This window comes from Xenia sp. Carnegie-2017, unplaced genomic scaffold (genome assembly GCF_021976095.1).
Source record: "Xenia sp. Carnegie-2017 unplaced genomic scaffold, XeniaSp_v1 HiC_scaffold_25, whole genome shotgun sequence".
Taxonomy (NCBI): domain Eukaryota; kingdom Metazoa; phylum Cnidaria; class Anthozoa; order Malacalcyonacea; family Xeniidae; genus Xenia; species Xenia sp. Carnegie-2017.
Window position 1 is genome coordinate 8801615 of NW_025813488.1, and position 18886 is coordinate 8820500.

An 18886-nucleotide genomic window follows, 5' to 3' on the forward strand; every position below is an offset into this window, starting at 1 on the left:
ATGCATGAATTATAGTCTTGATGAAAACATAAAAATATGTTAAAATTCATTTTGAGGGGGGTGGTTCCCCATTTTTGTAAAAGTTCTTTTATTGTCGAAAATGAGTTCAATTATATGAATTATAGACTAATTGTAGTCTTTTCATGAAAATATGAAAATATGAAAATTTCATTTCCAGAGGAGGTGGACACGATTTTTTTGTAAAAAATCTTTTTGATGTGCAAAATGTTTTAATTACATGACTTATAGTCTTTTGATGACAATTATGAAACTTTGAAAAAATTCATTTTCAGCAGTGGTGGACTCGTTTTTTTGTAAAAGTTTTAAAACTAGCATTTTATTATAAAAACTGTGTTGTTTTTAAAATGAGTGATATTATTACAAAATAATCTAATAACGTTAAAATAATGATTTTTGAAGAAATTTAACAAAAAAAATTGATTAACATATTTTATTTAGAATTAATTGCCTTAATAAAATTGAAGACATAAACTTAAAAAATTAAGGCTTTCATTAAAAAACTTAGTGTCTTAAAAAAAACCTATAAAAGTTCACAATAAAAGTATTCAAATAATCATTGTTTTAGCGTTAGATTATTTTGTAATAATATAGTTATTTTCAAAACAATATATTTTTTATAATATAATGCTGATTTAAAACTTTTTCATCCTTTTTATTGAAAATTTTATAAATCATCAGAGCAATTTGAGAAAAAAATTTTAGTCTTATATTTTTCGTAAAATTGTGCACAACTCATGATTTAATTGTTATTAGAATATTATGAACTTTTATAGGTATTTTTTTAATAAAAGGCTCAATTTATTAAGTTTATGTCTTCAATTATATTAAGGCAATTAATTCTAAATAAAATATGTTAATCAAATTTTTTTTGTTAAAGTTCTTCAAAAATCATTATTTTAACACGTTATTAGATTATTCTGTAATAATATCACTTATTTTAAAAACAACACAGTTTTTATAATAAAATGTTAGTTTTAAAACTTTCATATTTTTGTCAAAAGACTATAATTCATGCATTTGAACACATTTTCCACATCAAAAAGAACCTTCACAAAAAAATCGAGTCCATCCCCCTCTTGAAAATGAATTTTATCATATTTTCATATTTTCACTAAAAGACTATATCTCATGAATTTTTACAAATTTTCCATATCAAAGATTTTTTACAAGAAAATCGAGTCCACACCTCGCGGAAAATGAATTTTAACATATTTTTATATTTTCATCAAAAGACTATAATTCATACATCTGAACACATTTTCCAAAAAAAAAGAACTTTTACAAAAATAGGGATTCCACCCCCACTTAAAATGAATTTTAACCTATTTTATATTTTGATCAAAAGACTATAACTCATACATTTAAACACGTTATCCACAACAAAAAGTACTTTTACAAAAGTAGGGATTCCACCCCAATAAAAATTAATTTTGTCATATTTCCATATTTTCGTCAAAAGACTGTAATTAATGCATTTGAACACATTTTCTTCATCAAAAAGAACTTTTAAAAAAAAATATAGGCCACACCACCTTGAATATGAATTTTATAATATTTTCATATTTTCATATTTTCATGTTTTTAATGAACTGAACCAGCAGCTGGTGGAAATGTCGAAGAAAATCTTGATAAACCTTTGAATAAATGGCTGGTCATGGTTAGAAGAGGTAGTCTATTGAATGGGTATGACTGGTAATTGCTAGAGATAAACCATTGAATAAATGGCTGGTTATGGTTAGAAGAGGTGGTCTATTGTTGGAGCATGATTTTCTAGTAGTTAACAACAAACCTTTGGGGTCAAAGCATTGTATTTATCAGGCCTGTTCATTGTGATTGTCCTCAAACCGCCATCAGTAGAGACAAGAATATTTTCAAACTCATTTGATGTATTAATGTCTTTGTTGGGTTGGCTGTTGGTCTTGGATTCTTGTCCTGAAGTTACATTTAAGAAATATTGAATAAATTTGCAATAACTGTTTTGGACTAAACAGCCCAAAAGTGTAAGAGATTGAGTTCAAAGATGTTTCATCTCCTTAATGAATGACTAAGGTGTTTCACTTGCATGTCAAACCTTTTCAACAATATTTAACTTTAATAACTGTAGTCATATAAAGGGAATATGGTGATCGAGTAAGAGAGATTGAATATGCTGCTTTTACACCACTGGTTTTTTCAACATCAGGTGGTATGGGGAAAGAGACGGCAATTGCTTATAAGCGGCTAGCTGATCTGCTGGCAGAAAAGAGAAAGCTGCAATATGGCATCAGGCTAGCGTGGATGCGTTGTAAACTGTCTTTCGCACTGATTAGGTCAGCAATTACTGCGATACGAGGAAGTCGATCTGCCTCAACTCGCGAACATACTTTAAATATTGACCTAGGTTATTGGGAAAGTTGTCTTACACTTGACTGTCCCTTTATCATGGATATTTTAAACATTGATGTTAGTTATCTTTGATTTAGTTTTTAACATTTATATTTGTATGTTGTAGTTTATAATTTTAATTAAATTTTAATTTTTTCTTTTTTTTAATCAAAATCGTGATTAAAGTTAACTAAGACAGGTTTAAAAAAAACAAAAAAAAACTGTAGACATATAACAAACTTACTCCTGTAATGTTAAAAACATTGTTAGTCAAAAAATCTGTTCTATAGTTCAATGTTGAGAAGGACATGTACACAACAGGGAAATGATGTTTATACAGAATATTTTGCAGAAAAGCTTTGTGTTTATAATACACAGCAAAATTCAAAATCACCTAGTAAAGATTCCACAAGTGCTATATACTGTTTTTGTGCATCTACCTAAAGGAAAAGTTCAATTTAAAAGTATTCATTACATGCAATAGAAGTTTTTTTCAAAAGTACATAGGTATTTGATAGAGAATCAATGGTAAATTTGCATTTTTTTCCTGCATCACCAATACTAAGAATGTTAAGTACAAGATTTTACTCTCCTAAATGTTAAGGAATTCTTCGTAAATACAAATAGGGGATATAATTCAGAATGCATGGCTTGGAGAGAAACTATGTATATTAAAACCATTGAAAAGCACAGATTTACATGCAGATATTTTAGCTGTATGTTCCGGTAGGTACTCATAATTACCAGAAGACCCACACACTCAGTTCTTAATTAACGGTGTGCTGTCAACTTTGCACAAAACAACTTTTTTACTGTAAATAATTTGATGACGATAGATTTTAGTAAGACTTGTGAGAGTGTTCAATAAAATTGTTGAAAGATACAGTCCTTTGGTGATGTTTGAAACTAGATACATATTGAATGTTCATTATAACATAAGTGCAGCCTTTCTTAAACTAAATATTCACCTGTGATAAATCACCCAAATCGTTCCATGCATTCCATTTTGCCTTTCCAACAAAGTCCAAAGTCCCAGGCTTTGGTGTATTACATTGCCTAAAGAACCCTGGAAATGTATATTGTTATTTGGGTTCGTCTTATTTTAACTTTGATTGTATTATATGGTGGGAGTGTGAACAGTTATAATTGAAAAATTCACTGTGCCTTTGCAAAATGTGATTCAAATGCAATGATGCACATTGTGCTTAAAAATTTAAAGTCACCATTTAATTGAAGAGCTTGTAGTTAGGAGATACAACAACTAATGTTCAAGCTTTATGTAAAAACCGGATACAATATCTTTATGAATCGTAAAATACCTGCTTAAAAAGGGCGTACATCTTTAACTTCAATTCATTCCCTGGATCTTGAGTTAAAGATCCTACTTTGTCTTTTGCTTCTTTAAACTGGTGAGAGATTGCAGAGAACTTCAAACCATCTTCGTAAAAATGTTTAGGTTTAAATAAGGTCGAGATAGATAGTTCACTATACCACGACGAAAAATTGCATATGATTTACAAACTCTTGGCGTCACGTTCATTTGCTATAATAAAATTTACAATAAATATTTTTTTATTATTGATTGAACGTTGGACGAATGAGAAAATTGATATCTAGAAATGACATGAATGAAAGGCAAAAGTAAATCAAACATGTGACTATTTTTGACCAATGACATTAGGATGTTGATAGTGGTTACAATGGATGATAGTGAATAATTATGGACATGCTTTCAAAAAGGCGTATTCTGAACAAGTGGTATGTTAACTATATCGTGTATATTATCCGACTGGTGCAGCTTAAGAAGAAATTTCAGGGCTTCCATTTACTACATTTTTCAAAGTTCATGTATGAGGACAATATTTCTTCGCGTATTCATATTTTTTAGGAGTTTGCAACATCAAAAGTTCGAAGCAAGGCAATCGATCAACAGGGCTCAGTCACTCAGTACTATGCTTAGTACTTTTTTAAATATCTATCGGGAAGTCTGGCTGGGAGAATGGTACTTAGACTAATTCTAGGCTAACTTTGTCAATCCAAGAACACGTGCAGTACTGGTTTTTATATATCGGGGTATTAATTTTTGGGTACACTTGCAAAATTTATCAATTCAGGAAGAAATTCAGACGCTCAAATGACTTCTTTTACAATAACGTGGAGAGGAAAGGAAACACACAAAAAGATGATGCGGTAGGAATTTTTAAAGTGTTCTTTTTATTGTTTCTGGTTGCACAATTTCATATTAATTTATTTTTATTACCACAGTTATATTAACAAAAGTATGTGTACAAATTTATTTATGCCCACAATGTGGTGTAAGGAAAAACACTTATTCGGAGCACATTTTCCAATTTCAAGTCTGGATTCTCTACATCCTTTAATCACAATGTCATATATGTTAATAGAATAGCAGTGTGTCATATGAATCTCAATTTTTTGAACAAGAAAATGAATTTGGGGATTTGGTAAGTTTACATATATTGTAAAACTATGTAGATATAAAAATACGCTATGTTTATGGGTTTTTTTTCATTTATATGTAGAATGAACAAAGTGAAGATATTGCTGAAAATTATGACAAGCACCAAGAGTTAACCACCAAAACACAGGTTTTTAATGTACATATTGATATTGTTTCTCATGAAAAGTCATTGGAAGTGGTTATATGTAAGACTGCTTTCACTAGAAATAACTAAAAAATTTGAAGTAATTTAAAGAAGGCATGCATTATTTCAACATTTATTAAAAGTCTGTACACATTTTAAATTAAATAATGGTCTTTATTTGTAGGACTCTTGTTGAGTTCGTGTTACTCGCCATATCTCAATTTCGTATTATACTTTTCTCTTACAGTAACAACAACGAGTAAACTTAGTGAATGAACTGATTTTTATTATTTTACAAGGCAGTATTTATAATATTCTCTACAATTAGCAAATAATATTATTGGTCAAAATAATTCATCTAATCTAACTATATAAGGTATATAAGGAAATTCTACTAACGTCACTAACTGTTCCTCGGGTGTTAACCGCATGGGAACGGATACAATGGTTGACCAAACTACGTATTTACTGCTTCCCTTTACGTAACTCTGCGGTTTATGAGCATGACTCAACACCCCCACTTGCTCATTAACTAAATTACAAATTAATATCTATTTACCAGTTATAAATGTTTTGAATCTACTTAATTTAATCTTACTTACAGCTTTCGTAAATATATCAGCCACATTTTCATGTGTCGCTACATATACAATCTCTACATTACCAGCCCTTATTTCAGTCCTTATGAAGTGATATTTAATATCTATGTGTTTTGATCTTTTGTGGTACATTGGGTTCTTAGCTAAGTTAATTGCACCCTGATTGTCAACATTCAACACTACACGTTCACCACTCTTACAAATACGCAAATCAACACACAATTGTTTCAGAAATTTTGCTTCCTGAATAGCCTCCGTCAATGCCATATACTCAGCCTCACAAGTTGACAAAGCAACTGTGGACTGCTTTTTACTCCTCCAAGAAACCGAACCACTGTTCTCACTCAATCTGAAACCGTAACCTGAAATACTACGCCTGTCATCTACATCGCCAGCCCAATCAGAATCAGAAAAACCAACCAATTTTAAAGCATTTTCACATTTTCTAAAAGTAATTGTTTGATCGCTCGTATTCTGTAAGTATCTAAGGACATGCTTTGCTTCCACTAAGTTCGCTTCCGTCGGTTTTGACATCTTTTGAGATAGCTTTGTTACGATAAAACACAAATCAGGTCTAGTACCTGTCATAACATAAATAAGGCTACCGACAATTTGTTTGTAAAGACTCGGATCTTCTAACTCAGGCGATTGATCTTGCAACATTTTATTTGTATCGGAAGATGATGGGGTAGGTTTGGGTTTACACTCCGACATGCCAAATTTTGTTAGTAACTTAATAATATATTGCCGCTGGCTCATTGTAATTTCATTTTCAGAACATTTGAATTCAGTTCCTAAGAACCATGACAATACTCCTAAATCTTTCATTCTGAAGCGTTCACATAAAATTCTCTTAACACTCTGCATTATTGTTTCATTGTTCGCAACAATGATAAGGTCGTCTACCCATACAATTATAATGGTAACATCCTTTCTGTCGAATCTCGTGTAGACACATGGGTCGACTAATGATTGTTTAAAATTTTTCCCGATTAAGTGTTCATGCAATACGTTATTCCAATTTCTACCACTTTGTTTCAGTCCATACAAAGACTTCTTCAATCTGTACACTAACTTTCTACCGTTTTTGTCTACTTGCTCATACCCTTCGGGTTGATGCATATAAATCTCGCAATCTATTGGGGCGTTTAGATAAGCTGTTTTTACATCCATTTGATGCAACAACATGTTATTTTGAACAGCGTGTTGAAGCAATACGCGAATTGAACTCATGCGGGCAGTTGGTGAAAAAGTTTCGTTATAATCAATACCGGGTGTCTGCGAGTAACCCTTCGCTACATAACGGGCTTTATGGGTTTCTTCCTCATTTTGCCCTATTTTTACTGTGTATACCCATTTCCCCCCAACTATGTCCCTGTCTGTTGGGGGTGGGACAAGTTCAAATGTATCGTTCTCGACTAACGCTTCCATTTCGTCACTCATGGCTTTTGCCATTTTACCTTTCGTCAGAGCTTATTGCTTGGGAATATGTCGTTGGGATATTGGATACTCTATAACAATAATCAACGGTATATGAGACTGTATCCTCCCCTAAAATCTCCCCGGTAACATACTCATTAAGGTATTTGGGTTTACTTCTTGTCCTAGTGGGGTATCTAGATTCTCCAGCTGTCTCTGGAGTACTAATGTCTCCTTGGGCTGTTTGGGGATTTCTTTCATGCAGTTTTGTTATTTGGGGTGTAAGTTCTTCGTCATCTAATTCTGGCATTTCCCTGCTACCCTCCCTGAAGAACTTAACACATCTTACACGTTCTACCTTATTAATCTCAGGATAATATACTAGATACGCTGGACTATTTTTATCATACCCTACAAAGATACCTTGTTTACTTCTAGGGTCTAGCTTTCTAGAGTTCTGTGAATATCCATAGCAAACACAACCAAAACGTGCATTTTACTTAAGTCTGGTTTTGAGCCAGTAAACGCTTCAAACGGAGTTTTGTTTAATCTCGAATTAAAACAGCGATTCCTAATATAAGCAGAGGCCATGACAGCATATGTCCACATGGATTTTGGTAGCTGCGCTTCTAGTAAAAGACACCTAGCCATGTTAAATAAAGTTAGCCACGATCTCTCAACCGTGCCGTTCTGGTGTGGCGAATAAGGTGCACTGGTTTCGTGCCTAATTTTGTTTTCTCTAAGAATCGACTCGAATTTCTCGCTTGTAAATTCAGTACCGTTATCGCTTCTTATGCGCTTCACATTTCCGTATGGCGCAACGTCTGCTAAAAACTGTTTTAATGCTTGAGGTGTGTCACTTTTATGTTTAAGGAAATAAACCATATTCAATCCTGAATAATCATCAACAAACGACAGCGCATACCTAAACCCTTCTCTTCCTTCCGGGTCTATAGGACCTGCAAGATCTGTGTGAACAAACTCAAGAGGACCTCCCGCCTTCTTATCTTCCTGCTTACTTTTTGTTTGACACATTTTACCTTGCGTACAAACCTCACACTCAACTTCCCTCAAGTCTGTGATTTTCATCCCCTTAACCACCTTCTCTAGTTTCCTAACATCCTTGTAGTTGCAGTGACCTAGAACCTTGTGCCACTCATAAAGAGAACATGCAGTTTTATTTGATGAGGATATGCTATTTAAATAGTACAGTTTGCCTTTTTGTCTTATTCTAAATGTTGTGCCATCAGGGCACTGTACATGCTTATCGTGCTTCTCTAGTTTGACTTTAGCCCCCTTTTCTACGGCAGCATTTACTGAGAAGATATTTTGGTCGTAAGATGGGACATATAAAGCATTACTTAATAATACATCCTGCGTATTCCCATGCAAGTCAACTAATTTGACTTCCGCAGTACCCTTACCGACTACTACGTTGGCTTTACTGCCATCTGCTAATTCAATTACATGCGCCTTACTATTAAAGTTACTATCAAAGTCTATAAATTTTGACTTATCGTTGATGATGTGGCTCGTAGCTCCTGTGTCCACCAGTAGAGTAAAGTTGGCCTGATCCGTATCCTTTATGTCTGCTTCAGCGGTCTCTTCTTCGTCCTTTGACACGAATACAAAGGAGTGTTGCTGTGCACCGTCACTACGCTGTTCGTCTTTCGCTGATTTTGACGTTTCTTTAGTCTTTCGGCAGTCTTTCGTGTCGTGGGTCTTGGTCTTGCATATAGAGCACCACTTGTTTCCCTTCACTCGACATTGTGCACTTTTATGTCCCTTTCGCCCACATTTGAAGCAATTTCCTTCAAATTTTGGTTTCAAAAACATAACATTGTCTCCTCCCTCAGTTTTCGGCGACAATGATTTTAAATTTTCCTCTTGACTTCGTAATGAGTTCTTAAATTCTGCAAATGTCATTTCTCCCTCTCTTTGAACTGTTACGGTTGTGAAAACGTCGTACACGCTTGGTAAACCTTTCAAAACCATCGTGATGAGTAGCGCATCACTAATTAGCTCCTCAGCTTCTCTTAGGGCTGTTGCCGATCGTTCCGCTCGCAATATATAATCTGTGACAGTCTCGTCGTCACTTTTCTTCAGCAAGGTGAGTTCTGTGTAAAGAGAGATGATGCGCGGTTTTCCTTTGCCTTGATAATGACGTCGGAGGATTTCTAACGCTCGCTGTCCGTTATCTTTCGACTCCCGAATCACAAGGGACAAACTTCTATCGTCCAGGCATTGGACCAATTCTGCAAAAGCGTCAGCCAGTTTTGAAGCTGCTGGTTCTTCTCTCTCATCTCCAGATTCAATAAATACGTCGTACAACTTTTGGAGACGCATATAGCCCAAGAATTTAACTTCCCATAACTCGTATTTGCTTTCGCTTCCATCGAAAAGCAAACCTCTCTTGGGCCCATAACCTGTTGAGTTCGTGTTACTCGCCATATCTCAATTTCGTATTATACTTTTCTCTTACAGTAACAACAACGAGTAAACTTAGTGAATGAACTGATTTTTATTATTTTACAAGGCAGTATTTATAATATTCTCTTCAATTAGCAAATAATATTATTGGTCAAAATAATTCATCTAATCTAACTATATAAGGTATATAAGGAAATTCTACTAACGTCACTAACTGTTCCTCGGGTGTTAACCGCATGGGAACGGATACAATGGTTGACCAAACTACGTATTTACTGCTTCCCTTTACGTAACTCTGCGGTTTATGAGCATGACTCAACAACTCTGAAGATATCTTTACCAAGAAATCTATCTCTATTATTACAGAGGAACCCAAACAACCATGTCAACATAGTCAAGTAGTTCTCACATATACAGTTATACTTTATACTGTTTACCACTAGTCATGTTTTTAATGTGTTATAAATTGACAATATGCTTGTTGATTGCTTATGCATGAAACACTGTGTAGCAAAACTTTATTAACATCTGGTAGAAATGTGCTCAACAAACATAAAAATATATTACAATAGATATTTTGAAACAGTGAACATTAATAATTACTGTGTACTTGCTCTTTCAGAGTCATTTGTCACCCACTGGCCACTATACTGGGCTATTGTTACAGTTTGACTTTGCATCAAATGTATCATGTCAGCAATCCTTTGTTGTTCATGATTATAATGCAAACAAAAGAACAATTATGGTGATGTCAAATTTTATTTCCATAATTTCAATGTTGGGTATATACCCAACTAAATGATATTACTCAATACGCTTTTTTTGGTGCTATAATCTGCATGTATTTTTTTCTTCAGCATAATTCATTTGTATTTGTACATCGATATCCCCACCTATTGCTTGATGGCTATGGTTGGATATTGTGCTGCTCATGTGATGCAAATAGAAAGCAATTTGTTGATGCCCTACCTAATAATATACAATTAGATCCTCAAAAAGGTATGTAAAATAGATGTTACTGCAATGAAATGATTAAAACAGGCCAAACAACATTTTTGTACTTGTCAGATATACCATATCCGAGTTGCATACACATATTAGCAATGGAAAAATATCTGGTTGTGTATGATAGAAAGTTTGGTATTGAAGCCAAAGATTTTATTGAAAAAAGTAAGTGTTGTGTGTTACTCTTTCAGGATATAAGGTGTCTGAACAGCTTCACCAAATTTTGACTTACACTTACATACTATTTGTTTCAAGACCCTTGTCAAAGATGTGAGAACTTGTTACATATTAATCTGACATTGCATGTAGTGAATGTCTCAAATTTGTATTTGGCTTATTTTTTCAATGTAAAGTTCTTCATGTGGTATGGGAGAAAATGTCTTCATCCTTAAATATCAGTTTATTGTACATTTCAAACCCTTGTGAAGTCATCCTTCTGTGTTTTTACAAGACCCTTGTTCGACATTGTTCTTATTACATGTGGATGTTAACCAGCACAGCTTTACAAGCAAAAATATTGTTAAAACTTGTGAATGATTATTTACACAATATATTTATCTCATCGAATTTCTTTTAAGAATGCAGAATCCACATCCATGATGCAGTCTGTTTTCAGTGATCATTCCTACCATGAGATGCAACCTGAAGAAGTATATTTTGTTATGTGAAAATAACTTTTTTGTACAAATACACGTATTGTTTCTCAACCTTCTAATACCCCACAATTTGTTACCATACATCCTGTGCCTAAGTTCAGGAGCTTCTATAAAGCTATTAGGGTGATAACCAACAGGTCAAATTGAATTTAATTATGACTATTGAGGTATAAACATTCATACTCACATACATACATAGCCACATACTTACAGTACATACATTAAGTAGTATAAACTAAATGTATGACAAAAATAGTAAAGTCATATTCACCATTTGCTTTACGTGCCTGATATATATATATTAAGCACTTTCTAAGGATTTTGTGAAGTCATAATTAATCATAATTATTAATCTGCATACACATACACACACATACATACACACACATACATACACACACATAATACAACCTTAAGATAAATGATTTTACATATTTTAGGACTTGTTTAGTGCAGTGTGCAGGGAGGTTTAGTGGATTGCTGTAAATGATGATCGTCCAGGTTAATAAAGTCCTGATAATGGTAAATATAATGGTAAATATTAAAGTCCTGAGAAGGACTGTTTTTGTTATGATCGTCCAGGTTAACGAAGAATAATGTTTACGAAACGTCACAATAAATTTAAATTTTAAAATTTGCTTTTTTAGGTCTATTTCTATGGCTCTAATCAGAACTTTATGTTGGGCATTAATTTTTATCACACGTAGTCTATTGAATGGGTATGACTGGTAATTGTTAGAGATAAACCATTGAATAAATGGCTGGTTATGGTTAGAAGAGGTGGTGATTTTCTAGTATAGCCCTTGATAAAGGGTTGGATGGTCGTAATTATTAATGTCATGGTTGTTCCTAAACATGTTTAATAACTATATTGTTTAATGACTGTATTGTTTAATGACTATATTGTTCAATGAATGTATTGTTTAATGACTGTATTGTTTCATGACTGTATTGTTTAATGACTGTATTGTTCAATAACTGTGTTGTTTAACGACTGTATTGTTTCATGACTGTATTGTTTAATGACTGTATTGTTTAATGACTGTATTGTTCAATGACTGTATTGTTTAATGACTGTATTGTTCAATGACTGTATTGTTTAATGTTTAATTACTGATAATATAGCCCTTGATAAAGCGTTGGATGGTCGAAATTATTAATGTCATGGTTGTTCCAGACCAATTGGAATGAGTATGATCAATGAATTCTCGACTTGTTATTTGCTAATAACTCAAATATATTTATTTTCAAATTTCTTAGCTTAATAAATGTTATCTTTGTAGAAACTATTATGACAAAGTACATAATCCCTTTTTTCCGTGAAGCCCATGGATGCGTTCGTTCATAATGAAACAGTCATATTGTATAAGGAGGCTCTCGTTCATCACGAGAGATTTATGAGAAAAATACGTTGTAAAAGGTAATAAGTAAAAAACGTATAAACATGCTTAGTGTTTGTTTAAGTTATAGTTCAAAAAGGCAGAAGTTGTTTGAACCTTTGAAGTATCCTTGGACGTTCTAATTTTTTTTATGAGAAGAATTCTTGTAAAGAAAAAGACAAATTTTGAAAACCAGAAAATCCCGTTTTCGGTCCATGCCTCCCGATACCCATAGATAGTTGATCACTAGAGAGTCGCATGTTAACTAAGGGAACCACATAATCCTTGTTTGTTTTCCATGAAACATATGGATGGTTTGCTCGTGATACATGAGAAACAGTAAATGGGAGAGTTGAATCAGAAAGATATAAACCGATAAAATTGATATAAAACTTGTTTAAGGTTGTCTTTATTTATAAGTGTCAGACAGGGTCATAAGAAGTTAATTGAAACATTGCTTGGTTTGTTTTATGAGAAGAAAACAAAAAGATAAAATTCGAAAGCAAAAAACCCCGTTTTCGGTCCATGCTTCCCGATACCTTCTTAAGAGCAAGGCACTAGAACGCCGAATGTTAACGTTTCGGTAGGAGATTTCGGCCCCTCCACGCTATCCTACTTTGGAGATGCCAATAGCAAGCTTCCGCCCATCAGACCCTGAGATCACCTGCAATAGGCTTTGCTCAGGGTACGCAGGGAGAGTGCGGTCGCCACCGAAGTGAGGGCCCCTAAGCCACTGCATACTATATCGCACCCAGCTTCCACTGCTAGTTGACATCTACTATATGAAGTTTTAGCTTAATATATATATATACGAAAATTTAAAGGCGTACGAAAGTTATGGGATGATTGTTATCGTCACTGCGCATGCCCAGATGATTTCTTTGATAATTTGCGACTAAGTGAGTTAATTGACACAAATGTAGTGCAAGTACATATAGTTGGTCGTTGTCATGACTATGAACAATTACTCGAGTGGAGTGCGCATGCTCGAGCGCATGCGCAGACGATTTCTCTATTAAATTGTTACTAAGCATGCTATTTACTTCAAAATTGGTGCTAGTAGATGCAGTTGGTCGTTGCCATAACCATGAATTGGGTAGCTGGTCAAGTTGACTGCGCATGCGCAGATGATTTTTCTTAAAACGTGTGACTGCGCGAGCTAATTACTCCAAAATCGGTACTAGTACATCCAGTTCGTCGTTACCATGAGCTCGGAGAGTTTGTGGAGTTGACAACGAATGCTCAGGTTCTCAATTAATTTGTGACAGAGCGAGCTCTGAAGTTGGTGCTTGTAGATGCGCTGAGCAAGTTTTCCATCATATATTTTTGGCATGCTCTTTGTCTAGTCAAGCTTGTTTTGTTAAATGCATGTGAAACTCGTCAACACTTTGTTACGGCACTCGTAATATCCGTGACAACGTTAAAAATGTTTTTTATTTTTCTCTACAACTTTACATCTGCATATTCATGTCATATCCAAGCTTTCCTTTGATTTGACGGGAAATGGTTTTATTCACTCTTACATCTTCTGCCTTTATAATTAGTCGATCTGTATTTCTAAACTAATATTTACAAATGCCCCAAGAGAATCTTTTTATTTTATTGGCTTCTTCTACAAATACAATACCATGTCCGACTATTTGATTGCACGAATTTTGTAATTTGATCACGTTTTTGACACGTGTGTTTACCATGGGAAAGATGGATTGCTTAAATGTACGTAGTTGTTTAGACTAGTTGGATCCATAGTTATCCTGTAATATACTCTTGTGAAACACCAATGAGCATACGTAGTGTGTCTTCTATAACCTCTATTCTTGTTCTCCACTTCATCATCTATCCATATTTGTTCTTTTTTAGTTCTCAGCTCAACACAACCCTTGTCTAAAGTTCCTAAAACCTTGATCTACCCAAGAAAGATCTCTGGTGGTAACATGTTAGGTATGGCTAGTGGTTGGTCATCGTCATTGAGCCTTGTGACACCAGTTCAGTATACGTTAATTGTCCTGAAGACGTTGAGGAGGTTGCTAGTAAAGCGTCGCCTAAACCAGAAGTTAGTTTTCATGGTATGCTAACGGATTACGCAAACGTTGTTAGGAATAAGTTCACATCAAATGGTTATGGTTTCGTTCCATCGTATTCTGAGAAGGTTTCATGTTCATCCTGTATCTTTCACCAATATTACAAATACTTAGTTTTTTTATGCTTTTTGAAATTGTCGTTTTTATGACTATTATTTTAGAGCATACACATTGAAGAATCTTATGGTAGTACAGGTATTTTCAACATTTTTTTTTTGAAAAATTCTCTAGTTTCAATTCTTCGAAATTTCTTATCTTAATTTTCACCTTTACTTTAGAATCCTTTCGATACGAGAAATCGTCGGAATTTGAGGTACTTTATACGATATATTGAATTTAAGTTTTATAGCGTTAATAACTCTCATCTGTCCATGGTAACTTTGCTATAATTCTATGGATAAATTATGTTTTTATATATAACAGATTATTGATGATCCTACTTCACCTGAAGGTGTTCAGCAAGAACGACGTATGAAGTTACTATCGTTAATTAACAATATAGCCCTTGATAAAGGGTTGGATGGTCGAAATTATTAATGTCATGGTTGTTCCAGACCAATTGGAATGAGTATGATCAATGAATTCTCGACTTGTTATTTGCTAATAACTCGAATATATTTATTTTCAAATTTCTTAGCTTAATAAATGTTATCTTTGTAGAAACTATTATGACAAAGTACATAATCCCTTTTTTCCGTGAAGCCCATGGATGCGTTCGTTCATGATGAAACATTCATATTGTATAAGGAGGCTCTCGTTCATCACGAGAGATTTATGAGAAAAATACGTTGTAAAAGGTAATAAGTAAATAACGTAGAAACATGCTTAGTGTTTGTTTAAGTTATAGTTCAAAAAGGCAGAAGTTGTTTGAACCTTTGAAGTATCCTTGGACGTGCTAGTTTTTTTTATGAGAAGAATTCTTGTAAAGAAAAGGACAAATTTTGAAAACCAAAAAATCCCGTTTTCGGTCCATGCCTCCCGATACCCATAGATAGTTGATCACTAGAGAGTCGCAGGTTAACTAAGGGAACCACATAATCCTTGTTTGTTTTCCATGAAACATATGGATGGTTTACTCGTGATACATGAGAAACAGTAAATGGGAGAGTTAAATCAGAAAGATATAAACCGATAAAATTGATATAAATCTTGTTTAAGGTTGTCTTTATTTATAAGTGTCAGACAGGGTCATAAGAAGTTAATTGAAACATTGCTTGGTTTGTTTTATGAGAAGAAAACAAAAAGATAAAATTCGAAAGCAAAAAACCCCGTTTTCGGTCCATGCTTCCGGATACCTTCTTAAGCGCAAGGCACTTGAACGCGGCATGTTAACGTTTCGGTAGGAGATTTCGCCCCTCCACGCTATCCTACTTGGGAGATGCCAATAGCAAGCTTCCGCCCATCAGACCCTGAGATCACCTGCGATAGGCTTTGCTCAGGGTACGCAGGGAGAGTGCGGTCGCCACCGAAGTGAGGGCCCCTAAGCCACTGCATACTATATCGCACCCAGCTTCCACTGCTAGTTGACATCTACTATATGAAGTTTCAGCTTTATATATATATATACCAAAATTTAAAGGCGTACGAAAGTTGTGGGATGATTGTTATCGTTACTGCGCATGCCCAGATGATTTCTTTGATAATTTGCGACTAAGTGAGTTAATTGACACAAATGTAGTGCAAGTACATATAGTTGGTCTTTGTCATGACTATGAACAATTACTCGAGTGGACTGCGCATGCTTGAGCGCATGCGCAGACGATTTCTCTACTAAATTATTACTAAGCATGCTATTTACTTCAAAATTGGTGCTAGTAGATGCAGTTGGTCGTTGCCATACCCATGAATTGGGTAGCTCGTCAAGTTGACTGCGCATGCGCAGATGATTTGTCTTAAAACGTGTGACTGAGCGAGCTAATTACTCCAAAATCGGTACTAGTACATCCAGTTGGTCGTTACCATGAGATTGGAGAGTTTGTGGAGTTGACAACGAATGCTCAGGTTCTCAATTAATTTGTGACAGAGCGAGCTCTGAAGTTGGTGCTTGTAGATGCGCTGAGCAAGTTTTCCATCACATATTTTTTGCATGCTCTTTGTCTACTCAAGCTTGTTTTGTTAAATGCATGTGAAACTCGTCAACACTTTGTTACGGCACTCGTAATATCCGTGACAACGTTAAAATGTTTTTATTTTTCTCTACAACTTTACATCTGCATATTGCATGTCATATCCAAGCTTTGACGCTTTGATTTGACGGGAAATGGTTTTTATTCACTCTTACATCTTCTGCCTTTATAATTAGTCGATCTGTATTTCTAAACTAATATTTACAAATGCCCCAAGAGAATCTTTTTATTTTATTGGCTCTCTTCTACAAATACAATACCATGTCCGACTATTTGATTGCACGAATTTTGTAATTCGATCACGTTTTTTTGACACGTGTGTTTACCATGGGAAAGATGGATTGCTTAAATGTACGTAGTTGTTTAGACTAGTTGGATCCATAGAAATCTTGTAATATATACTCTTGTGAAACACCAATGAGTATACGTAGTGTGTCTTCTTTAACCTCTATTCTTGTTCTCCACTTCATCATCTATCCATATTTGTTTTTTTTTAGTTCTCAGCTCAACACAACCCTTGTCTAAAGTTCCTAAAACCTTGATCTACCCAAGAAAGATCTCTGGTGGTAACATGTTAGGTATGGCTAGTGGTTGGTCATCGTCATTGAGCCTTGTGACACTAGTTCAGTATACGTTAATTGTCCTGAAGACGTTGAGGAGGTTGCTAGTAAAGCGTCGCCTAAACGAGAAGTTAGTTTTCATGGTATGCTAACGGATTACGCAAACGTTGTTAGGAATAAGTTCACATCAAATGGTTATGATCTCGTTCCGTCGTATTCTGAGTGGGTTTCATGTTCATCCTGTATCTTTCACCAATGTTACAAATACTTAGTTTTTTTATGCTTTTTGAAATTGTCGTTTTTATGACTATTATTTTAGAGCATAGACATTGAAGAATCTTGTGGTAGTACAGGTATTTTCAACATTTTTTTGTTGAAAAATTCTCTAGTTTCAATTCTTCGAAATTTCTTATCTTAATTTTCACCTTTACTTTAGAATCCTTTCGATACGAGAAATCGTCGGGATTTGAGGTACTTTATACGATATATTGAATTTAAGTTTTATAGCGTTAATAACCCTCATCTGTCCATGGTAACTTTGCTATAATTCTATGGATAAATTATGTTTTTATATATAACAGATTATTGATGATCCTACTTCACCTGAAGGTGTTCAGCAAGAACGACGTATCAAGTTACTGTCGTTAATTAATAATATAGCCCTTGATAAAGGGTTGGATGGTCGAAATTATTAATGTCATGGTTGTTCCAGACCAATTGGAATGATTATGATCAATGAATTATCGACTTGTTATTTGCTAATAACTCAAATATATTTATTTTCAAATTTCTTAGCTTAATAAATGTTATCTTTGTAGAAACTATTATGACAAAGTACATAATCCCTTTTTTCCGTGAAGCCCATGGATGCGTTCGTTCGTGATGAAACAGTCATATTGTATAAGGAGGCTCTCGTTCGTCGCGAAAGTTTATGAGAAAAATACGTTGTAAAAGGCAATAAGTAAAAAACGTATAAACATGCTTAGTGTTTGTTTAAGTTATAGTTCAAAAAGGCAGAAGTTGTTTGAACCTTTGAAGTATCGTTGGACGTTCTAGTTTTTTTTATGAGAAGAATTCTTGTAAAGAAAAAGACAAATTTTGAAAACCAAAAAATCCCGTTTTCCGTCCATGCCTCCCGATACCCATAAATAGTTGATCACTAGAGAGTCGCATGTTAACTAAGGGAACCACATAATCCTTGTTTGTTTTCCATGAAACATATGGATGGTTTACTCGTGATACATGAGAAACAGTAAATGGGAGAGTTAAATCCGAAAGATATAAACCGACAAAATTGATATAAAACTTGTTTAAGGTTGTCTTTATTTATAAGTGTCAGACAGGGTCATAAGAAGTTAATTGAAACATTGCTTGGTTTGATTTATGAGAAGAAAACAAAAAGATAAAATTCGAAAGCAAAAAACCCCGTTTTCGGTCCATGCTTCCCGATACCTTCTTAAGCGCAAGGCACTAGAACGCCGCATGTTATTTCTAAGGATCCAACTAGTCTAAACAACTACGTACATTTAAGCAATCCATCTTTCCCATGGTAAACACACGTGTCAAAAAAACGTGATCGAATTACAAAATTCGTGCAATCAAATAGTCGGACATAGTATTGTATTTGTAGAAGAGAGCCA

General features: G+C 34.3%; 2 protein-coding genes across 2 annotated transcripts; one reads left to right on the forward strand and one right to left on the reverse strand.

The window, feature by feature from the left end:
- Positions 1-1586: 1586 nt before the first annotated feature.
- Positions 1587-3827, reverse strand: LOC124452531 (enoyl-CoA delta isomerase 2-like). Its single transcript, XM_047003089.1, has 4 exons — positions 3705-3827; positions 2780-2825; positions 1811-1953; positions 1587-1622 (listed from the first exon to the last, which is right to left on the reverse strand). The coding sequence occupies exons 1-4, from the start codon at positions 3723-3725 to the stop codon at positions 1587-1589; spliced, it is 246 nt and encodes an 81-aa protein (XP_046859045.1). The 5' UTR covers positions 3726-3827.
- A 243-nt stretch (positions 3828-4070) lies between these two features.
- LOC124452532 lies at positions 4071-11573 on the forward strand. The gene is made up of 10 exons (XM_047003090.1): positions 4071-4143; positions 4274-4387; positions 4500-4575; positions 4791-4850; positions 4929-4994; positions 10062-10184; positions 10297-10438; positions 10508-10609; positions 11030-11094; positions 11541-11573. The coding sequence occupies exons 1-10, from the start codon at positions 4106-4108 to the stop codon at positions 11571-11573; spliced, it is 819 nt and encodes a 272-aa protein (XP_046859046.1). The 5' UTR covers positions 4071-4105.
- Positions 11574-18886: the final 7313 nt, after the last annotated feature.

Coding starts and splice junctions, on each gene's coding strand:
- LOC124452531 (XM_047003089.1), bottom strand. CDS start 3,725: ATGTACGCCCTTTTTAAGCAG. Junction 1,954..2,779: donor ACTTGTGGAATCTTTACTAG/GTGATTTTGAAT, acceptor ATGTAACTTCAG/GACAAGAATCCAAGACCAAC. Junction 1,623..1,810: donor ACAATGCTTTGACCCCAAAG/GTTTGTTGTTAA, acceptor CATTTCCACCAG/CTGCTGGTTCAGTTCATTAA.
- LOC124452532 (XM_047003090.1), top strand. CDS start 4,106: ATGGACATGCTTTCAAAAAGGCGTATTCTGAACAAGTG. Junction 4,576..4,790: donor ACACACAAAAAGATGATGCG/GTAGGAATTTTT, acceptor ATATGTTAATAG/AATAGCAGTGTGTCATATGA. Junction 11,095..11,540: donor ATGAGATGCAACCTGAAGAA/GTATATTTTGTT, acceptor TACATATTTTAG/GACTTGTTTAGTGCAGTGTG.